General features: G+C 36.8%; 3 protein-coding genes across 6 annotated transcripts; 2 read left to right on the forward strand and 1 right to left on the reverse strand.

The window, feature by feature from the left end:
* Window positions 1-1,103: 1,103 nt before the first annotated feature.
* On the reverse strand, window positions 1,104-3,242 carry LOC143466064 (carbohydrate sulfotransferase 11-like). 2 transcript variants are annotated; one of them, XM_076964659.1, is made up of 3 exons: window positions 1,998-3,242; window positions 1,608-1,967; window positions 1,104-1,444 (listed from the first exon to the last, which is right to left on the reverse strand). In XM_076964659.1, exons 2-3 carry the CDS (start codon window positions 1,756-1,758, stop codon window positions 1,200-1,202), a joined length of 396 nt encoding a protein of 131 aa, XP_076820774.1. In that variant the 5' UTR covers window positions 1,759-1,967; window positions 1,998-3,242; the 3' UTR covers window positions 1,104-1,199. The 2 variants fall into 2 exon arrangements, with proteins under 2 accessions (XP_076820774.1, XP_076820773.1); XM_076964658.1 differs by having other exon boundaries at window positions 1,608-3,242.
* On the forward strand, window positions 3,227-16,112 carry LOC143466063 (carbohydrate sulfotransferase 11-like). Of its 3 annotated transcripts, XM_076964656.1 has the most exons (7): window positions 3,227-3,447; window positions 3,902-4,058; window positions 4,208-4,422; window positions 4,774-4,934; window positions 5,027-5,196; window positions 5,552-5,789; window positions 6,148-6,270. In XM_076964656.1, the coding sequence occupies exons 1-6, from the start codon at window positions 3,271-3,273 to the stop codon at window positions 5,782-5,784; spliced, it is 1,113 nt and encodes a 370-aa protein (XP_076820771.1). In that variant the 5' UTR covers window positions 3,227-3,270; the 3' UTR covers window positions 5,785-5,789; window positions 6,148-6,270. The 3 variants fall into 3 exon arrangements, with proteins under 3 accessions (XP_076820771.1, XP_076820770.1, XP_076820772.1); XM_076964655.1 differs by having other exon boundaries at window positions 5,552-6,270; XM_076964657.1 differs by lacking the exons at window positions 4,774-4,934; window positions 5,027-5,196; window positions 5,552-5,789; window positions 6,148-6,270 and adding exons at window positions 14,120-14,280; window positions 14,373-14,542; window positions 14,892-16,112 and having other exon boundaries at window positions 3,271-3,447.
* A 730-nt stretch (window positions 16,113-16,842) lies between these two features.
* Window positions 16,843-17,669, forward strand: LOC143466198 (carbohydrate sulfotransferase 12-like). The gene is made up of 3 exons (XM_076964834.1): window positions 16,843-16,851; window positions 16,911-17,094; window positions 17,256-17,669. Exons 1-3 carry the CDS (start codon window positions 16,843-16,845, stop codon window positions 17,483-17,485), a joined length of 423 nt encoding a protein of 140 aa, XP_076820949.1. The 3' UTR covers window positions 17,486-17,669.
* The last annotated feature ends 151 nt before the right edge of the window (window positions 17,670-17,820 follow it).

The raw sequence follows: 17,820 nt of genomic DNA on the forward strand, positions 1-17,820 counted from the left end.
TCTCATCTCACTTATGCCTAGCACATTCAGTTTGTAGTTTCGGAATTATCTAAATAACTATGGGAATTTTCCAGGTTGATAAAGAGTTGGCACATTCCATGTTCCAATATTCACTGTTGTTTTAGTATTTAGAATCGAGTTCTTCATCAGGATCTGGGCGTCCTTTAGGCTTTGGCCCAGATCTGTCATATCAATTGCCGAACCGTCTTCATTGTACCGACATTGGTTTCTTTTACTGTTTCTGTAACAGTCAGGTATTTTGACAAGGTCGGAGTGCTAACCCGCCGCCAAACCCACATTTTACAGCCCTAACCCTAACCTAACCAACAGCCGGTTTTGGTAGCGTCCTTGGCGGAGTTTTCGAGTTGACGAGTCCTTGCATATAATGTATAGCCTACCGTAGTAGGCAAACCATCATGATCGATGTACTCACGCTCATATTATGCGGAATCACTCCGAAAATGGGATTATTAAACGGAGTTTTAGGTTAATAAAGCGGAGCATTTTACTACAGGAACAAATGGAGTAAATCGTGACCGTGCTGAACTGGGCTTAATAGGCGGCCGGTCTTATTAACCGTGGGTTTATAAATCGGCGACTACTGCATAAATAAAAGTAAGCTTATAATGTCTGCAAATAATTTTCAATAAACTTTTGAAAGACATTCCATTCATATTCCTCCCATAACGATCTTTCCTTCCTTAACATTACGAATTCCTCATAAGGGAGCCAAGTTGCTCAGTTTGAGAAGCACTGGTATAGCCTATAGTCTCTGTTAATCAACGTAACTTAAAGAGAGCAGTTTTAGGTGGTTTTAACAAAACGTAACACATCGCATAATTAAAAAAGCTGTTTTATTTTTGTTGTAATTACCGAATTTATTGGAAGCCTTTCGTTTGTAAACTTAGAATGAATTTTTATTTTTCCTATTCCATATCATTCAAAGCAATGGATGTGACTTACTGGCTTTCCTGATCAGAAGCAATGTCTCGTCTAAGGCTACCTTGCTACAACGAATGCTTATTATACCATCAACAATCAAACACAGAAATCTCTTAATTCGCGTCCCATGCCCTTTAGCTCTCATTATAGACACACAAGACTGACAAGTGCACTTACCATTCAATTTGAAATAAATATAGGCTACGCAAGAAGAAAATATATTTTATCTAACACACAATTAACAGTTTAAGACAATTTCAGGTGAGTGATGTCTCTTTCTCCCAACCTCCCGCCGTCAGAGTCGTTTTGTTAAATGTGTAACCAAAGGTTTCCATATCGAGTTTGTAGATGCTCAAAATACGCTCAATCACATCTGGTTTAAGTTGAGAGAAATAATAATCTTTTATCAGAGCAGCCGGATCTTTTGACTTGTTAATCACGTTTACAGACGATATGACATTGGCTGAAACGTTCAGTTTACTTTCGATGATCCATCTTGCATCTTTAAAAACAACAAATTAAAATTTAAAGAAAATAAAGCCCTGTTCAAAATTTTTCATAAAACGCTTATCTCGAAATAATCTTAAAATGTGTTTTCAGAGTTGCTCTTTTAATTATATAATTGAGTGAACAGATTAGGCTGAAATATCTAGGGGTCAGTGTACCTGTATAAAAGGTTTCTAGTCTGGTGATATAATTGAAAGGAAATTTACACGGATCGCAATGAGACAAAATCGGTTTGAAATGTTGATCCAAGTTTTCTAAGCTCTCCGTTCCGTAATCTGCCACGTACTCAGCAAAATCAACAAACTCCATGAAATAACCATCTCTTTCCCTGTGATCAAATTTTAATTTCTCACAAAAATCCGCGGTTTGAATCGTCCGCGGGTTGAATCGTCTGGGAGTTGAATCGTCCGTGGGATGAAACGTCCAATGTTGAATGTTCCTGGGTTGAATCGTCCGCAGGTTGAATCGTCCGGGGTTGAATCGTCCGTGGGTTGAATCGTCCGACCACCACTGGTTCCCTTTTAAATGCTATTGCTAACTTGACTTACCGTCTTCGTCTTCGTCTTCTGTTGGCGCGTTTTCTTTTGCGAAGTCGGTCGAGAACTGCCGGATACAATCTTTCGTTTAAAATTTTTACGTAAATCACTACGTTTAAGCAGAACTATTACAGCAATCATCGAGTAAGAAACACGAAACAGAGTCGAACGCCGGTAGCTTGCTTTCATTCTTGCCGATTTCGTTTAAGGTATGAGCTTTCATACAAACACAACAACTCTTTGAGAAACCTTTCTCTTCTAGTGTTTTAACTTTGTATGCTCATGTTGTCTTCAACACTAGGCTGTTTGAAACCTGATAAGCCTAACACCTTTGTGGTATCTTTATCACTGGAATTCGATCATTCGTGGACGAAGTACATTGAGGTATATTCCGTTAGAACTGGTCAGTGCGACCAAGTTACAGTATATTATTACAACAAATTATCTCAAAAAACTTTACTGTCATGTCGATAAGGTTTTCATTTCGAGACAAGCAAGAAAATAGTGATCAATTATATTGTTTAGCGGAGAAGCAAGCCGACCGGTTAACCGATCATAAGTATGGTTGTATTAAGTCCTTCTTCCGGCATTAGAACACCACGACCTGGGATGCAGCGACGCTAATGATTAAGTTGCTGTTTTGCAAGTTTTCTGGTTCCTTGTTATAATGAGCTTTGTGTATTATCCTCGAACGAAGAACGTTATCTCTATATAGCACGCTTGTGTAAGGTTTTTCTTTTGGCAGGTAGCTACAGTGAGGAAAAAACGTTTTTTTCCCTGTCTGTTTAAGCCCAACTATTAAATAAGTAACCAAGCAACTGGTAACTATCTTCACTTTGAATCAGTTAAGAGCCATGAGGTAGAGTAATATTCAATTTTCGTATAAACAGTTCTGTTCTTCCAGTAAACAGCCGATTATTCCAAATTTAAAAATCTTGCGGTAATGTGTTAGGCTGCCACTATTTCACCAGAAAACATTGTAGCCTACGTCCAAAACTTTTTTCACAGATTTTGGTTAATCTAACGTTAATTTTATAACATAGTAACCTAAACCTAACCTGAATCTTCCTTCCAGCTTAAATCTGATTACAGCTAAATCATAAATAACTAAAATCAACTTTTTGCATGTCAATTTTCCTAACCTAATCCCCTATCTTTAACTACGAAACGCTTGACTTACTTTCGGTCACTCTCTACGTTTTAACTACATGAAATTAACCTATGACAAATTGTTTAGGTTTTTGCTCGTGATTTGATTTCTTTAAACTGAGGTCGATATCTTTAAATGAAGCGGTTTAAGAGATTAGTTTTCGCTTGTGTTATATCGGCATTAATCTTTTTATATTTTGATGGAATCTACATCGATGAATACATTGCCGAATTCAAAACCAAACGGATTGTACTTCCAACATTGCCGTACTCTTCGCAATTGCAGCTGTTTGAGAATAATATGACCAGAAAGGTTAGTGTAGGCCTAAGCACAAGATCGTTAATCTTCTTGGAACAGTTTTACTGCTGAACGGCTTCAGTTACAGATTTCTTAGTTACTTATCAGTTACTTATTTATTGTCTTCAGATAGTTTCATCTATGCAAATAACCAAAGAAATAAATAACTGTACACAGTAGGAATAGTCAACTACATGTATGCTAGTAAGTAACTGATTACAAAACGCTTAAGTTTACCATCTTAACGTTTCGAATACATCAGCAGTAGCCCGAATAACCAATTTTACGCAGGTGTTGAACTGACTGTTGTTATAAACTGATTTGAATCAGTCAAAACATAGATATCCTATAAAACACAGGATTTTTTGTGAAAACACAGGTGTTTTATAGGATATCTATGATCAAAAAGTGTACGATTGTCGTTTTCTGGTTTGATTTTCACAGTCCAGATAAATGTTTCTTGTCAAAGGTTATTGACGCCATGAACAATGACGTAACTGTCACAAAACCTCTGCCACCTGCTGTTGTCGAAAAAAGGTTTGGAAGAAGACTAGAACAAGCAGAAAACGCCTGCATGAAGCGTGGCATTAGCTACTTAAAAAACTGGGAAATTATGAAAAAATACGGTATAAGTGGACTTTACAGTACACTATGCTAATATCATATATGTGTCATATCATATATCATTGCAGTGTATACGTCGACACTTTTCAAAGCGAAATAATCTGCTTAAAAACTATTCTGCTTTCCAATTTGTTGTTTGCAATGCGTTCAGGCAATACACCAGTTCGTTACTTTGTGGCTAGCCACTCTCATGGTGCCATGATGTGCCTTGTGCTCAAAGCCGGCAGTTCAACTTGGGATAATTTTTTTTGGAGAATTCGAGCTCCCGACGAGTCAAGGAACTCTAACTTCTGGGCAAAAGCGACGAGCAGCAACGCGGAAGCGTTTCGCGCGCTTAGTCGGGAAAAAAAGATGGAGATATTGCAGGTTAACAGTTGTTACTGAGAATGCACATTCTGTACATCTGTTGTGTTTAAGAAACTGTCGCGGCATTGTTCCGGGTATTTTAAGAAACTCTTATATTGAACCAGCGCAAAGTTAAAAGTATTTTTTCGTTTGTTTTTCGCACAATTGGTTGTTTCCTGCGATAATGTTAATTGCAACAAGCATACAATTGTTTGACTTAAATTCAAAATTTTTCTGTAGTTTTCACAAATGAAAATGCCAACTTGACCTTTGATAGGTAAAGATTGGTTTAAAATTAATTTATGTCTTCATAGATGAAGAAACTTTGTCAAAAACTTGTTATACAAAACTTGTACCAACACTCATGTACAGGACGAGAATGCTACTAGATTAATGAACGTTCGGCATCCTCTGGCGCGGATGATATCTGGCTGGGGAGACAAGTTCACCAAACAATTTTATTACGACGTTTTGTTTAAGCGCTACCCTGGCATGTTGAAATATCCAAACAAGCACAAAACGTGGAAAGGCTGGTAAGGAAGCTTTTCAAGGTAAAATTTGACGTTTGTGTCAACTGCATTGCGTTTTACCATATCTGGTCTCTTATGCAATTTTAACCAAATAGGCCAGAGGATGGTCGTTTCATGGAGTTTGCCGATTATGCCCGTTATATGGCAGACTATGGGACAAGAAGTTTACGTAACTTGGATGAACATTTTCTCCCGATGCTGAAGAGATGTGACCCGTGCTATTTTCCTTTCAATTACATCACTAAATTAGAAACGTTTGCCACAGGTATGGCCTACATCAAACTGCAATTTAAGTTCGTACAGTGACCTTTTAGGCGTATATCGGTAAGAGGACCACGTAGCCTATGTACCGATATCGATATAATATAGGCTCACCACTACACACGTGGTAGGAACGCAAAATGAAAAGTTGTTTGAAAAATTTGCTATTTCACAGTATAGAATAGTTTGGAGTTTCGTTAGTTTTAGAAGTAGTATTAAATAAAACTTAAGAAATTGCCACTATTTTGTGTATGGGCATCATAATTCTTGTTCAGTATTTTGGATTAATCTTTCGCGGACTTGATAAGAGGTGAAGAAGGAATTGTCATTTATCATTCGTTCGTTTATTGCACTTGTAGATGCAGCATGGATAGTTGATAACAAACTGAATGTCACTATTGACACCATAACCTCCCAAAACGTGTTCCGCAAGACAGAAGACCCGGCTGCTCTGATAAAGAAATATTTTTCTCAACTTGAACCGAACGTAATTGAGCGTATTTTGAGCATCTACAAAGTCGATATGGAAACCTTTGGTTACACTTTTAACATAACGACTCTGACGGCGGGAGGTTGGGGGGAAGGGACTTAGTCATGGTGAGCGTTTGATTTGACATGTTGAATTGGTTGCTCCTTGTGGTACGTGCAAGCCAGAAGGCATAGCACCGCTGTTGAACGCAAAAATAGTGTCGTCACTGAAAGAAACGCTCTCATTCATTCATACGCTACAATATTGCACTGTTTCAATTTTTAGTCACTAATATGTCACTATGATGTGCCCTTAGCATCCAACTGGAATATAAATATCGCTTCACTTTTGTTTCTTGTGTGCTATAGGTTGTGGTCGTCAGTTTGTTTCTGTATTGTATCGCATAATACCGGATTTAGGCTATTAGCCATATTTTGTTCATCTTTGTTGTAATTGAGCTTAAGCTAAAATCTTTCCTATTTCCAGCTCTTCATGAATTGCGGCTGTCTGCTCGTCGTTGTTTGTCTGCGGATACGTTTTTGGTATTTTATAAACATTTTATTTTCATGTTTATACGCATAATAGCTTCCAATTTGTGGTGAAAACTTTTGAAACTCCGTATAGGAAGATTTTGTAAGGTCGTATACAACAGTCTTGCTACGCCGTATACTTGCCGCCTATCATATATGTTTTCCATTGGTTAAAACTAATAAATATAATCACATACAAGGAAATGCGATAAACGAAAATGAATGAAGACGTAAAAAGGACTATGGACCAAAAAGTTGGATTGGTGAAGTGGGGAAAGGTTCAATGCCAAATAAATATGAAACAAATAAACACCAAAAAGAAAAAAATCAAAACGAAAAACAAATAACGACTGAATAAAATGTACACTTGGTTAAATGTGTTTTACATACGAGGTATAGTAATATGGGAAGCCTCAATAACATTCGTTTTAAGCAACGTCATTTGCCGAGAACGACTTTCGATCAACTCAACGTATAGGTTGAGCTCTTTTGATAAACTTTATGTGTGTGGAGAAGCTTTGAAAATTTTCAGTTTATAAAAACGTTTAAACTATTACAGCTATAGTGAAAAATAAAACAGTACTTGTTAGTTTTAAATGAGGTTTAATAAGATTTCAATTGTTTCCGAAAATTCTTTGAAGAACAACCGCAATAAATTCGGCAACATGTGTGAAGATATATTTATTCATAAACCAGTTGCTATTCCACCCACCCTCCAGCTGTTAAAGTTGTCAAATTAAAACTATAACCGAAAGTCTTCAGGTCATTTTCGTATAAACTATAAATTCTCTTCGTCACGTTGCGGTCTAATTTTGAAAAATATTCTTTGATGAGTTCGACGTAATCTTTACTTCGCTTCGAATTGACGTTTTGTGGCTTGAGCATAGCTGTACTCAGGTTCAACTTAGCTTCAATCAACCAACTTGCATCTAAAATAAAATTATCAAGTATTACTACATGATTTTAAAAGCTGAGAAGTTGCTGATTTCTCGTTCTGTTTTTATATGTTTACGGAGATCTATAGGAATTTATGGTGTCATCCATCAATTGGTTTCACCAATGTGAAGTAATAAGCATATAAATCAAAGGACAAGAACATTAGCTGAAAAAATTATTTATTATCATAAAATTTGTGATACAAACCCAATTAAATAAATTGAGAAACAATTTTTGTGTCCATGAAGTAAAGAATTTTTAAAATATGATGACCTTATAATTACACTTTCGGTGTATTAAGCTAAACATAATGAGTGATGCTATAACCTATAACAGACTACATTCGATTTTGCAATAATTACGTTACAACATAATTAAGGGAGTTCAAACTTTTCTTTGTCACCGAAACTGCCACCTGCATCATAGGTTTCCAATTTTGTGATAAAGTTGAAAGGAAACCTGCATGGATCGCAATGAACAGTGGCCGGGTAGAAATGAGCGTCTATATTGGTCAGGTTATAACCGTGGTCGGCCAAATAACTGGCAAAATCCACCCATTCCATAAAGTGACCTTCATGTGGTCTGTAAACAAGAAAAATCTTAGAGTAAAACACGAAACAAGATACTTAGGCCAATGACATTTTATGTGTCATCTCCCCCACTTGTTGGGATAGTTTAAAAGTTTGGGAAAGGTCTTGAACCAGATGTTGTAAAAATACATTTTGTCAAATTTGTCGCTCCAGCCTGAAATTATTCGAGCAAACGGGTGGCGGACACCAACTAATCTCAAGCCGTTAGGATCCTGCAAAAACCATTATTCTTTTTGCTACATTTTGTCTCTGTTAATGCAAATAAAGTAAAATTTCATATCACTGCCTCCATTATGGACTGTACTTTAGCGTAGTTGACTGCTGGTTATCTATTTACTGACATAGGCCTAGTAATTACAAGCAAATTACTTTATCTACGTCTAAGCAAAGAAATTAGCAACTATCTAGCATGTGCCCTTTTTTTTGAAACATTTTTGTTACAATTGTTGTTTCAAGGAATGTTTTCCTTTGTAGTTATTATAAATGTTGTTGAAGTGTATGGTAAGGAGCCTACCAGGGTCATTCAAAAGCTCTAAGATCAGCATCGCCACCTTTGCATGTACCCAAATTCATTTGCCAAAAAATATCAAAATAAGAAACGAAGTATCAGGTAATAAGCTACTAAGTTAGTAACCAGGGAACCTTCGCCAATCTTATAGAAACGTTTGATCGACAGAGCAGGACGAAAGACGAAGCAGGGTTTTTGTTGTGACGTCATTAGTAGTTCGATCGAACCGACAAGTGTAGCCTATTCTTTCTATGCGTTACAAAAATTACGCAAAACGTTCATTGTCGTTCGAGTACTTTTTACAAAAACTTTTTTGGCCGAATTCTGTAGAATTTTCTGGAGAATAGTAACCTGTAATCAGTAACGTAAAAAACATCTTCTAAGAATTTAAGACTTTAAGTAAACGAAAAGGTAGCTTCAAAGAGCAAATATAAAGGTTAAAAATATCCATAATAATTTTTAAAAAACGAAACGTACAAAACAATGTTGTATGTTAAAAGAGATATTTGCAAGCAGGCAGGTTAAACCTCAATACTCTGCATGGCTTGTTAAAAATTATATATATTTTTACCTGCAGTATTTCCTTCTTTTTGTCTAGGCTCAGAGATTTGAAAGCATAGGCGTTGCCATGGACTGCCCTCTCCTAGAAGTTGTACTTCTCTGCTTCTTCCGGAGCCCGAAGTCTCCAGAAGAAGTCGTTCCAAGTTGAACTTCCAGCTTTGAGCACGAGACACATCATCGCGTGGTGAGACTCACTGGCTACAAATCTATCAGTAGGAGGCCCTAAACAATACAATGTACAACACGGTGTACGTCACTACAACAGTTAAATCTGCTTCTCAGTTGCGTTGTAAAATGTTTTTTATTCTTCAATACCGTTTTCAATCACCGCTTTCCACTTTTCATTGTAGTTCACTCCACGTTGGAGACAAACGTGTTTTGCTTCATCGAGTCGGTCTTTGAATCTTTCCTCTACTGGATGTAGTGGAGGAGACTTGTTCGATTTTCCTGTCACCGTTACGGGAACTTGAACCTTTAATAGCAAAAGTGTCAACGATAACAAACATTAAGAGTCAAATTACTGACACCTAAGTTGCTTCATTCATACGGTTAGTATTCTATACTTTGTTATAATTTGTGGTAATACGTTGTTTCTATACAAGTGAAAAAGCTCAAATTAGAACGCCTATATCAGCTGCTTAGCTTCTGTGCAAATTAATAACGACGTAAACTACCACTATCACCCTAATAAATGCTTATGTTTATTTTTTTCGAATGCAAAATCACACAAATAGAATTCTGCAATTTCAATACATTCGACTGTTCATCTTTCTTTTTAGACTTACCCGGTTAATGGATTAATTAATTGACTTACCCGGTTAATTGATTTCTCTCTCTCTATGGTCTCGGTAGAATGAGATAAGCCTATATGAATTGAATTTTCCAATTCTATGTTTGTTTCCTTCGGCAGTGATTTCAAACTGACGATTAAAATCTTTCTTTGAAAAATGGGAAAATAAAAAGCAGCAAGAAGCAGCAAGCAAGCCGTACACCGCTTCTTTATTCTCATGTTTTTGCGCTTGCCGATATTCTCTGCTTGTGTAGCATGTAATGCTTCCACAATTGTGACGCCGTCGACAACACGGAAATGAAATACAAAGGTTTTAAAGAAGGCTATTGTTTTTGCATGTGATATTTGAGTTTGTCCAAGTTTTCTAAGCTCTCCGTTCCGTAATCTGCCACGTACTCAGCAAAATCAACAAACTCCATGAAATAACCATCTCTTTCCCTGTGATGAAATTTTAATTTACTACAAAAGTAAGTGCCTTCCGTTTTCGGCATGTTCAAACAATTTCTGGCAAATCAATGTTTAAATAAAACCAATTTTATTGGTGTACCCTCTCCATTTGCCGTATTTGTTCGGATATCGCAACATGCCAGGATATTGCTTGAACCAAAGGTAGTAAAAGTATCGTTAGTTGAACTTGTTTCCCCAACCGGATATCATTCTTGCCAAAGGATGTCGTACGCTCATTATTCGAACAGCGTCGTCGTCCTTAAGTAAAATATCTCTTTCTAACTTTTCATTTTTAAGCAGTATTCGTCAAGGAACCGTCAATGGATTTTGTAACCTTTAATAGTTCCATTTTCTTGTCAAGACTGAGATCATAAAAAGCTTGTCGTTGGCTTGTTTCTGCTTTTTCGTAAAAGCCGTACTTCTTTGCCTGGTCCGGAGATCTAATCCTCCAGAAGATGTTGTTCCAGGTTTGACTTCCAGCCTTCAGCACGAGGCAGATCATGGCCCTGTGGTCGTAACTCGCCACAAAATTGCCTGTAATTCTACCTGGCAATTGAATTGGTAATGAAAAACCTCATAACAACCCTTGCTGTAAATTTTCTAACAACTGGAAATTCACTTTGACACACAATGTATAGCACCGAGAAATGGTATTGCTACGATGCACAGTACATATGCAACAGTCGTTTTACCCGAATTTTTCAGGTTTTCCCAGTTTTGTTTATAATCTATCCCACGTCGTTCACACATCGTTACTACCTTGACTATTATTTCGTTAATTTTACGTTTTAATTGCAATCTCGTTATTATACTTGTCGTAGATCCCTATCGAAACCATCTTTAGTTGGTTAACTTTCTGGCAAGATTACTGAAAACTTCATCAAGTTTTAGAAATATGACGTGTGTATTATGTCTATCGTTTGGCCAATCGTCGATTACATGTAGCATAGCCTAACTAAGAGGTGCAGGGTATAGGCTAACTAGTTAGACGTGGAAATAAACGCAGTTGTACGCTGAATACGTGCGAAAGGAGGGCATGTAATTTGCAAATTACAATAGATGTTTAATAACCTGTCTCCTAAAATTAAATTTATGTGCATGTGCGTTGCAATATTATTCCTACGAGGGGTCTGGTACAGTTTTAATTGTATGGTGCACGATAACATATCTTCAGCAACCCAAGAGTGCATCATATCTTCTGTATAAATGGATTTACAATAAAAATAATGCATTCATGTAACCACGTAACCATGTAATATGCATGCAACTTGCATGGCGGTTTTTCAATAAAGGTATACAACAATCCTACAATACTAAACCTATATCTCACATCACACAACCACAATCAGGACGCATGAAATGCATCTTTGCGGTTGTATACCGGTTATGATACTGTAAAATGTCTCATGCAATTATTCAGCATTTTATTTTAGGCAGTATTAAGACAATTAGTATCAAGTAAGATTTTCGTTGCAGTATAAATTGAAATCATGATCTACCAGAGGTTTTGATATTTTTCCAACTTTGCTGGTAATCTTTTCCATGTGCCTTGCACATCTTTGTAGCATTGGTGAGCCTGTCTTTAAACCTCTGCTCGATTTCGTGGTCATTTTTGACATCATAACTTGAAAGAGGTAAAACTGACAACCCAATTTCCTTGAAGATCTTGTTCATATACAAACATACAACTTGATTACTTTGGGTTTTCTATAGAACTGAATGAGTTCAAATTAAAATTTCTACATCAGCTGCTTGGCTTCTGCACCAATCAGTAACCTCGTAAACTACCACTATTAGCCTTGTAAATGTTTTTACTTATTATTTTCATCTACAAAATGACACAAATAAAATTCTGCAAATTCAAAACTTTCGACTGTTAATCTTCCTTTTTAGACTTACCCGGTTAATTGAAGTTGATTTCTCTCTCTTTTTGGTCTCGGTAAAAGGAGATAAGCCTATATGAATTGAATTTTTCGATTCTACTTCTTTTTCCTTCGGTAGTGATTTTAAACCGACCATGAAAATGTTTGTTTGCAAAATGGCAAAGTAAAAAGCAGCAAAAAGCAGCAGGCAAGCCGTACGCCGCTTCTTTATTCTCATGTTTTTGCGCTTGCCGATATTCTCTGCTTGTGTAGCATGTAATGCTTCCACAATTGTGACGCCGTCGACAACACGGAAATGAAATACAAAGGTTTTAAAGAAGGCTATTGTTTTTGCATGTGATATTTGAGTAACGTGTTCCAAATTATATGATCTAATGCCTACAACAACATCACCGTTTGAATTAACTTTGAAGTGGCTCAGATGCTACTTGGTGTTACGAATCTTGTATCAGTGCTTCTTTGTGTGCCTCTGTAAAATGTATAACCCAGTGGTTCTCAAACTTTTTTTCACATTCCTCTCTTACAAACCCAAACACTGTCAATTCCTCCCCAACAGAAATCATCAAACAACAATCAGTCCATATTAGCCAAATGATCTTTGGTTTTATGTCAAAGGTACTACAGTAGTCGCCACTTAATAAACCCACCTCGGCCCGGATCATTTTGGGCTTACAAAGCGGAATGTGTGTTTTCTTCAAACTACAGTAGAGCCTATAAATGACGGTACACAACGCCCACATACCACAGGCAAGTTTGTTGTCGCATACAACAACTATATTAACATGCAACTTTATTAACTTGCAACAACTTATTTATTTGACTTTTAGCTGCACAGTTCGCTAAGTTTTCTCGTTACTATAGTTGAATGAGTTAAAGTTGAATGAGTTGAGATGAATGTAGTTGAATGAGTCGTAACTGCCAACACCTTGCTTCTAAATTTTGTTATCTTTGTTCTTGTTCGGATGATTGGTTTTCTGATCTTGTCTTTTGCTTAACTTTGAAGAAACTTTGTTTCATTTTTTCATGCTAGGTAATGTTGGGTAGTTGGTTGTCCGAGTACGCTTAAGTTTACCATCTTAACGTTTCCAATACATCAGCAGTGGCCCGAATAACCAATTTTACGCGGGTGTTGAACGGACTGTTGTTATAAACTGATTTGAATCAGTCAAAAACATAGATATCCTATAAAACACAGGATTTTTTGTGAAAACACAGGTGTTTTATAGGATATCTATGGTCAAAAAGCGTATGATTGTCGTTTTCTGGTTTGATTTTCACAGTCCATGTAAATGTTTTTTTGTCAAAGATTTTTGACGCCATGGACAATGACGTAACTGTCACAAAACCTCTGCCACCTGCTGTTGTCGAAAAGTCGTTTGGAAAAAGACTGGAACAGGCAGAAAACGCCTGCGTGAAGCGTGGCATTAGCTACTTAAAAAACTGGGAAATTATGAAAAAATACGGTATAAGTGGACTTTACAGTACACTATGCTGATATCATATATGTGTCATATCATATATCATTACAGTGTATACGTCGACACTTTTCAAACCGAAATAATCCGCTTAAAAACTATTCTGCTTTCCAATTTGTTGTTTGCAATGCGCTCAGGCCCGCCAGTTCGATACTTTGTGGCAAGCCACTCTCATCGTGCAATGATGTGCCTTGTGCTCAAAGCCGGCAGTTCAACTTGGAATAATTTTTTTTGGAGAATTCGATCTCCCGACGAGTCAAGGAACACGAGCTTCTGGGCAAAAACAACGAGCAGCAACTCGGAAGCGTTCCGCGCGCTTAGTCGGGAAAAAAAGATGGAGATAATGCAGGTTCACAGTTGTTACTGAGAATGCACTTTCTGTACATTTGTTGTTTATAACAAACTGTCGCGGCACTGTTCCTGGTATTGTAAGAAACTCTTATATTGAACAAGCTCGAAGTTAAAAGTATTTTTTCGTTCATTTTTTTGCACAATTGGTTGTTTCCTGCGATAGTTTTAATTGCAACAAGCATACAATTGTTTGACTTAAATTAAAAATTGTGCAGTAAACTTTAATTCCGTAGTTTTCACAATTGAAAATGCCAACTTTGCTCGGTAAAAGAAAACTAATTTATGTCTTGATAGATTAAGAAACTCTGTCAAACACTTGTTATACAAGTATAACATAATTTATATATAATCTATATGTATAAAACTTGTGCCCACACTTATTTACAGGATGAGAATGCTACTAGATTAATGAACGTTCGGCATCCTCTGGCGCGGATGATATCTGGCTGGGGAGACAAGTTCACAAAACAATATTATTACAAAGTTTTTTTCAAGCGCTACCCCGGCATGTTGAAATATCCAAACAAGCACAAAACGTGGAAAGGCTGGTAAGGAAGCTTTTCAAGGTAAAATTTGACGTTTGTGTCAACTGCATTGCGTTTTACCGTATATGGTCTCTTATGCAATTTTAACCAAATAGGCCAGAGGATGGTCGTTTCATGGAGTTTGCCGATTATGCCCGTTATATGGCAGACTATGGGACAAGAAGTTTACGTAACTTGGATGAACATTTTCTCCCGATGCTGAAGAGATGTGACCCGTGCTATTTTCCTTTCAATTACATCACTAAATTAGAAACGTTTGCCACAGGTATGGCCTACATCAAACTGCAACCTAAGTTCTTACGGTGACCTTTTAGGTTTATATCGGCAATAGGACCACGTAGCCTATATACCGATATCGAAATAATATAGGCCCACCACTACACACGTGGTAGGATTGCAAAATGAAAAGTTGTTTAATAATTTCGCTATTTCACAGTACAAAATAGTTTGGAGTTTTGTTAGTTTTGGAAATAATATTAAATAAAACTGAAGAAAATGCCCCAGAGTTCTTGTTCAGTGTTTTGGATTATTCTTTCTCGGGCTTGATAAGATCCCATGGTAGGAAGTGAAGGAGGAATTGTCATTTATTATTCGTTCGTTTATTGCACTTGTAGATGCAGCATGGATAATTGATAATAAACTGAATGTCACTATCGACACCATAACCACCCAAAACGTGTTCCGCAAGACAGAAGATCCGGCTGCTATGATAAAGGAATATTTTTCTCAACTTGAACCGGACGTGATTGAGCGTATTTTGCAAATCTACAAAGTCGATATGGAAACCTTTGGTTACACTTTTAACACAACGACTCTGACGGCGGGAGGTTGGGGAGAAGAGACCTAGTCATGGTGAGGGTTTGGTCTGCCATGTTGGATTGGTTGCTCCTTGTGGTAAGAGTAAGCTAGTAGGCATAGCACTGCTGTTGAACGCAAAAATAGTGTCGTCAGTAAAAGGAATCACTGTCATTTATTCATGCGCTACCATGCAGCACCGTTTAAATTTTTAGTCACTAATATGTCACTATGATGTGCATTTAGCATCCAACTGGAATATGAATATCGCTTCTCTTTTGTTACGTTTGTTTCTTGTGTGCTGTATAGGTTGTGATCGTAGGTTTTTCTGTATTTTATCGTATAATGCCGAATTTAGGCTACTAGCCATTTTATTCATCTTTGTTGTTACTGAGTTCTGGCTAAAATCTTACCCATCCCCAGCTCTTCATGCATTGCGGCTGTCTGCTGGTCATTGTTTGTTCGCGGAAATGTTTTTGGCATTTTATTAGCATTTAATTTTTGGCGGTTTGTTTCGCGGGGCGTTCATGCACAAGTACTTGATGGATACGTTATATATTAAGGTATTGCCCATTTACTGTATCGCATTCATTTGCCATTGTCATTTGGTTTGGTTTGATGGGAACCATATATGCCAGGAAGCTGCTAAAAGTAATTAAGTTGCTATTGAGCGGTTAGTGATGTACCAGCAGTTTCTGTGGCCTGAGGGTATAAGTGAAAAGTGCGTTAAACATGTTCTGTATAGTGGCTTACATATTTCAAAGCCTTGTGTTTGATACACAACACTTGATTCCTTTCAATGACTGGTTTTGTGACTTTTCTGTCCTGATTTCGGCGATTCCTCGTGAACTTTGCTTATATAGTGTATATTTGTATAGTAGTGGTAATTATGCTAAGCTATAGGTCAATGCGGCAAATTATGCAAGTCTAATTGTGATGAGGACATTTTTTTCCAATTTGATTCATTGCTATTGCTCAAACACTCAAATTTATAACAAAATATCGAAATTATGGAGACATTAGAATTTTTACCTGCTCTTTCTTGCAGTGGATTGCATTGGGTGGGGTAAAAATTTTTAACAGCTAGGTCTAAATTTCCCGTGTACTTCCACCTCGTCCAAAATTTTTGCAGTTTTACGTCTCAAAAACCGCTTTGAAACGCCTTGAAATGAAATGTATTCACATATTTATTCGTAAAATAGCTTCCAATTCATGGTGATCACTTTTGAAACACCTTTATACAGAAGATCTGATGCACTCTTGCGTTGCTGAAGATATGTTACTGTGCACCAATCAATTAAAACTGTACCAGACTCCTCGTAGGAATAATATTGCAACGCACATGCACACAAATTTAATTTGAGGAAACAATTTATTAAGCATCTATTGTAATTTGCAAATTACATGCCCTCCTTTCACATGTATTCAGCGTGCAACGCGTTTATTTACAAGTCTAATTTTCCACGTCTAGCCTATACCCGGCACCTCTTAGTTAGGCTATGCTACATGTAATCGATGATTTGCCAGATGATAGACATAATGCACACGTCGTATTTTTAAAAGTTGATGAAATTTTCAATAATCTTGCCAGAAAGTTAACCACCTAAAGACACTTTTGATAGGGATCTACGACAAGTACAATTACGAGATTGCAAAGAAAACGTAAAATTAACGTTTTGTAAATATCCGGCTGCTCTGATAAAAGATTATTTCTCTCAACTTAAACCAGATGTGATTGAGCGTATTTTGAGCATCTACAAAGTCGATATGATGGCGAGGGTGAGATGACACATAAAATGTCATTGGTCTAAGTATCTCGTTTCGTGTTTTTCTCTAAGATTTTTCTTGTTTACAGACCACGTGAAGGTCATTTTATGGAATGGGTGGACTTTGCCAGTTATTTGGCCGATCACGGTCACAACCTGACCAATATAGACGCACATTTCTACCCGGCCACTGTTCATTGCGATCCATGCAAGTTTCCTTTCAACTTTATCACAAAATTGGAAACGTTTGATACAGGTGACTCTTCACTTTTGTTGACAATAAAACCTTACACGTGAAAGTTTGACCTTTATTGTGCTGTAATATAATCCGGAATCCTCGCTTACTCAGTCTGGTTTGCAAATGCAAGGAATAAGTGCATTTTATAAGTAAGCTATTATTTTGTAATTTTATTTTAGATGCAAGTTGGTTGATTGAAGCTAAGTTGAACCTGAGTACAGCCATGCTCAAGCCACAAAACGTCAATTCGAAGCGAAGAAAAGATTACGTCGAACTCATCAAAGAATATTTTTCAAAATTAGACCGCAACGTCACGAAGAGAATTTACAGTTTATACAAAAATGACATGAAGACTTTCGGTTATAGTTTTAATTTGACAACTTTAACAGCTGGAGGGTGGATGGAATAGCAACTGGTTTATGAAAGCAATTATCTACTCATACATTTTGCCGAATTTTTTGCGGTTGTTCTTCAAAGAACTTTCGGAAACAATTGAAATCTTATTAAACCTCATTTAAAACTAACGAATACTGCTTTATTTTTCACTATACAATAGTTTAAACGTTTTTATAAACTGAAAAATTTCAAAGCTTCTCCACACACATGCAGTTTTGTTAAAAGATGTCAACTTTATGTTGAGTTGATCGAAAATCGTTCTCGGCAAATGATGTTGCTCAAAACGAATGTTATTGAACCTTTCCATATTACTATACCTCGTATGTAAAACACATTTAACCAAGTTTA

Source organism: Clavelina lepadiformis, chromosome 7 (assembly GCF_947623445.1).
Source record: "Clavelina lepadiformis chromosome 7, kaClaLepa1.1, whole genome shotgun sequence".
Lineage (NCBI taxonomy): Eukaryota > Metazoa > Chordata > Ascidiacea > Aplousobranchia > Clavelinidae > Clavelina > Clavelina lepadiformis.

Bases quoted from the DNA above. Each gene is read 5' to 3' on its own strand.
- LOC143466063 (XM_076964655.1), top strand. From the start codon at position 3,271: ATGAAGCGGTTTAAGAGATTAGTTTTCGCTTGTGTTATATCGGCATTA. The intron at 4,935-5,026 runs GTAAGGAAGCTT...TTAACCAAATAG, and splicing joins CACAAAACGTGGAAAGGCTG to GCCAGAGGATGGTCGTTTCA. The intron at 5,197-5,551 runs GTATGGCCTACA...TTGCACTTGTAG, and splicing joins ATTAGAAACGTTTGCCACAG to ATGCAGCATGGATAGTTGAT.
- LOC143466064 (XM_076964659.1), bottom strand. From the start codon at position 1,758: ATGGAGTTTGTTGATTTTGCTGAGTACGTGGCAGATTACGGAACGGAG. The intron at 1,445-1,607 runs GTACACTGACCC...TTGTTTTTAAAG, and splicing joins ACTAGAAACCTTTTATACAG to ATGCAAGATGGATCATCGAA.
- LOC143466198 (XM_076964834.1), top strand. The intron at 17,095-17,255 runs GTGACTCTTCAC...ATTTTATTTTAG, and splicing joins ATTGGAAACGTTTGATACAG to ATGCAAGTTGGTTGATTGAA.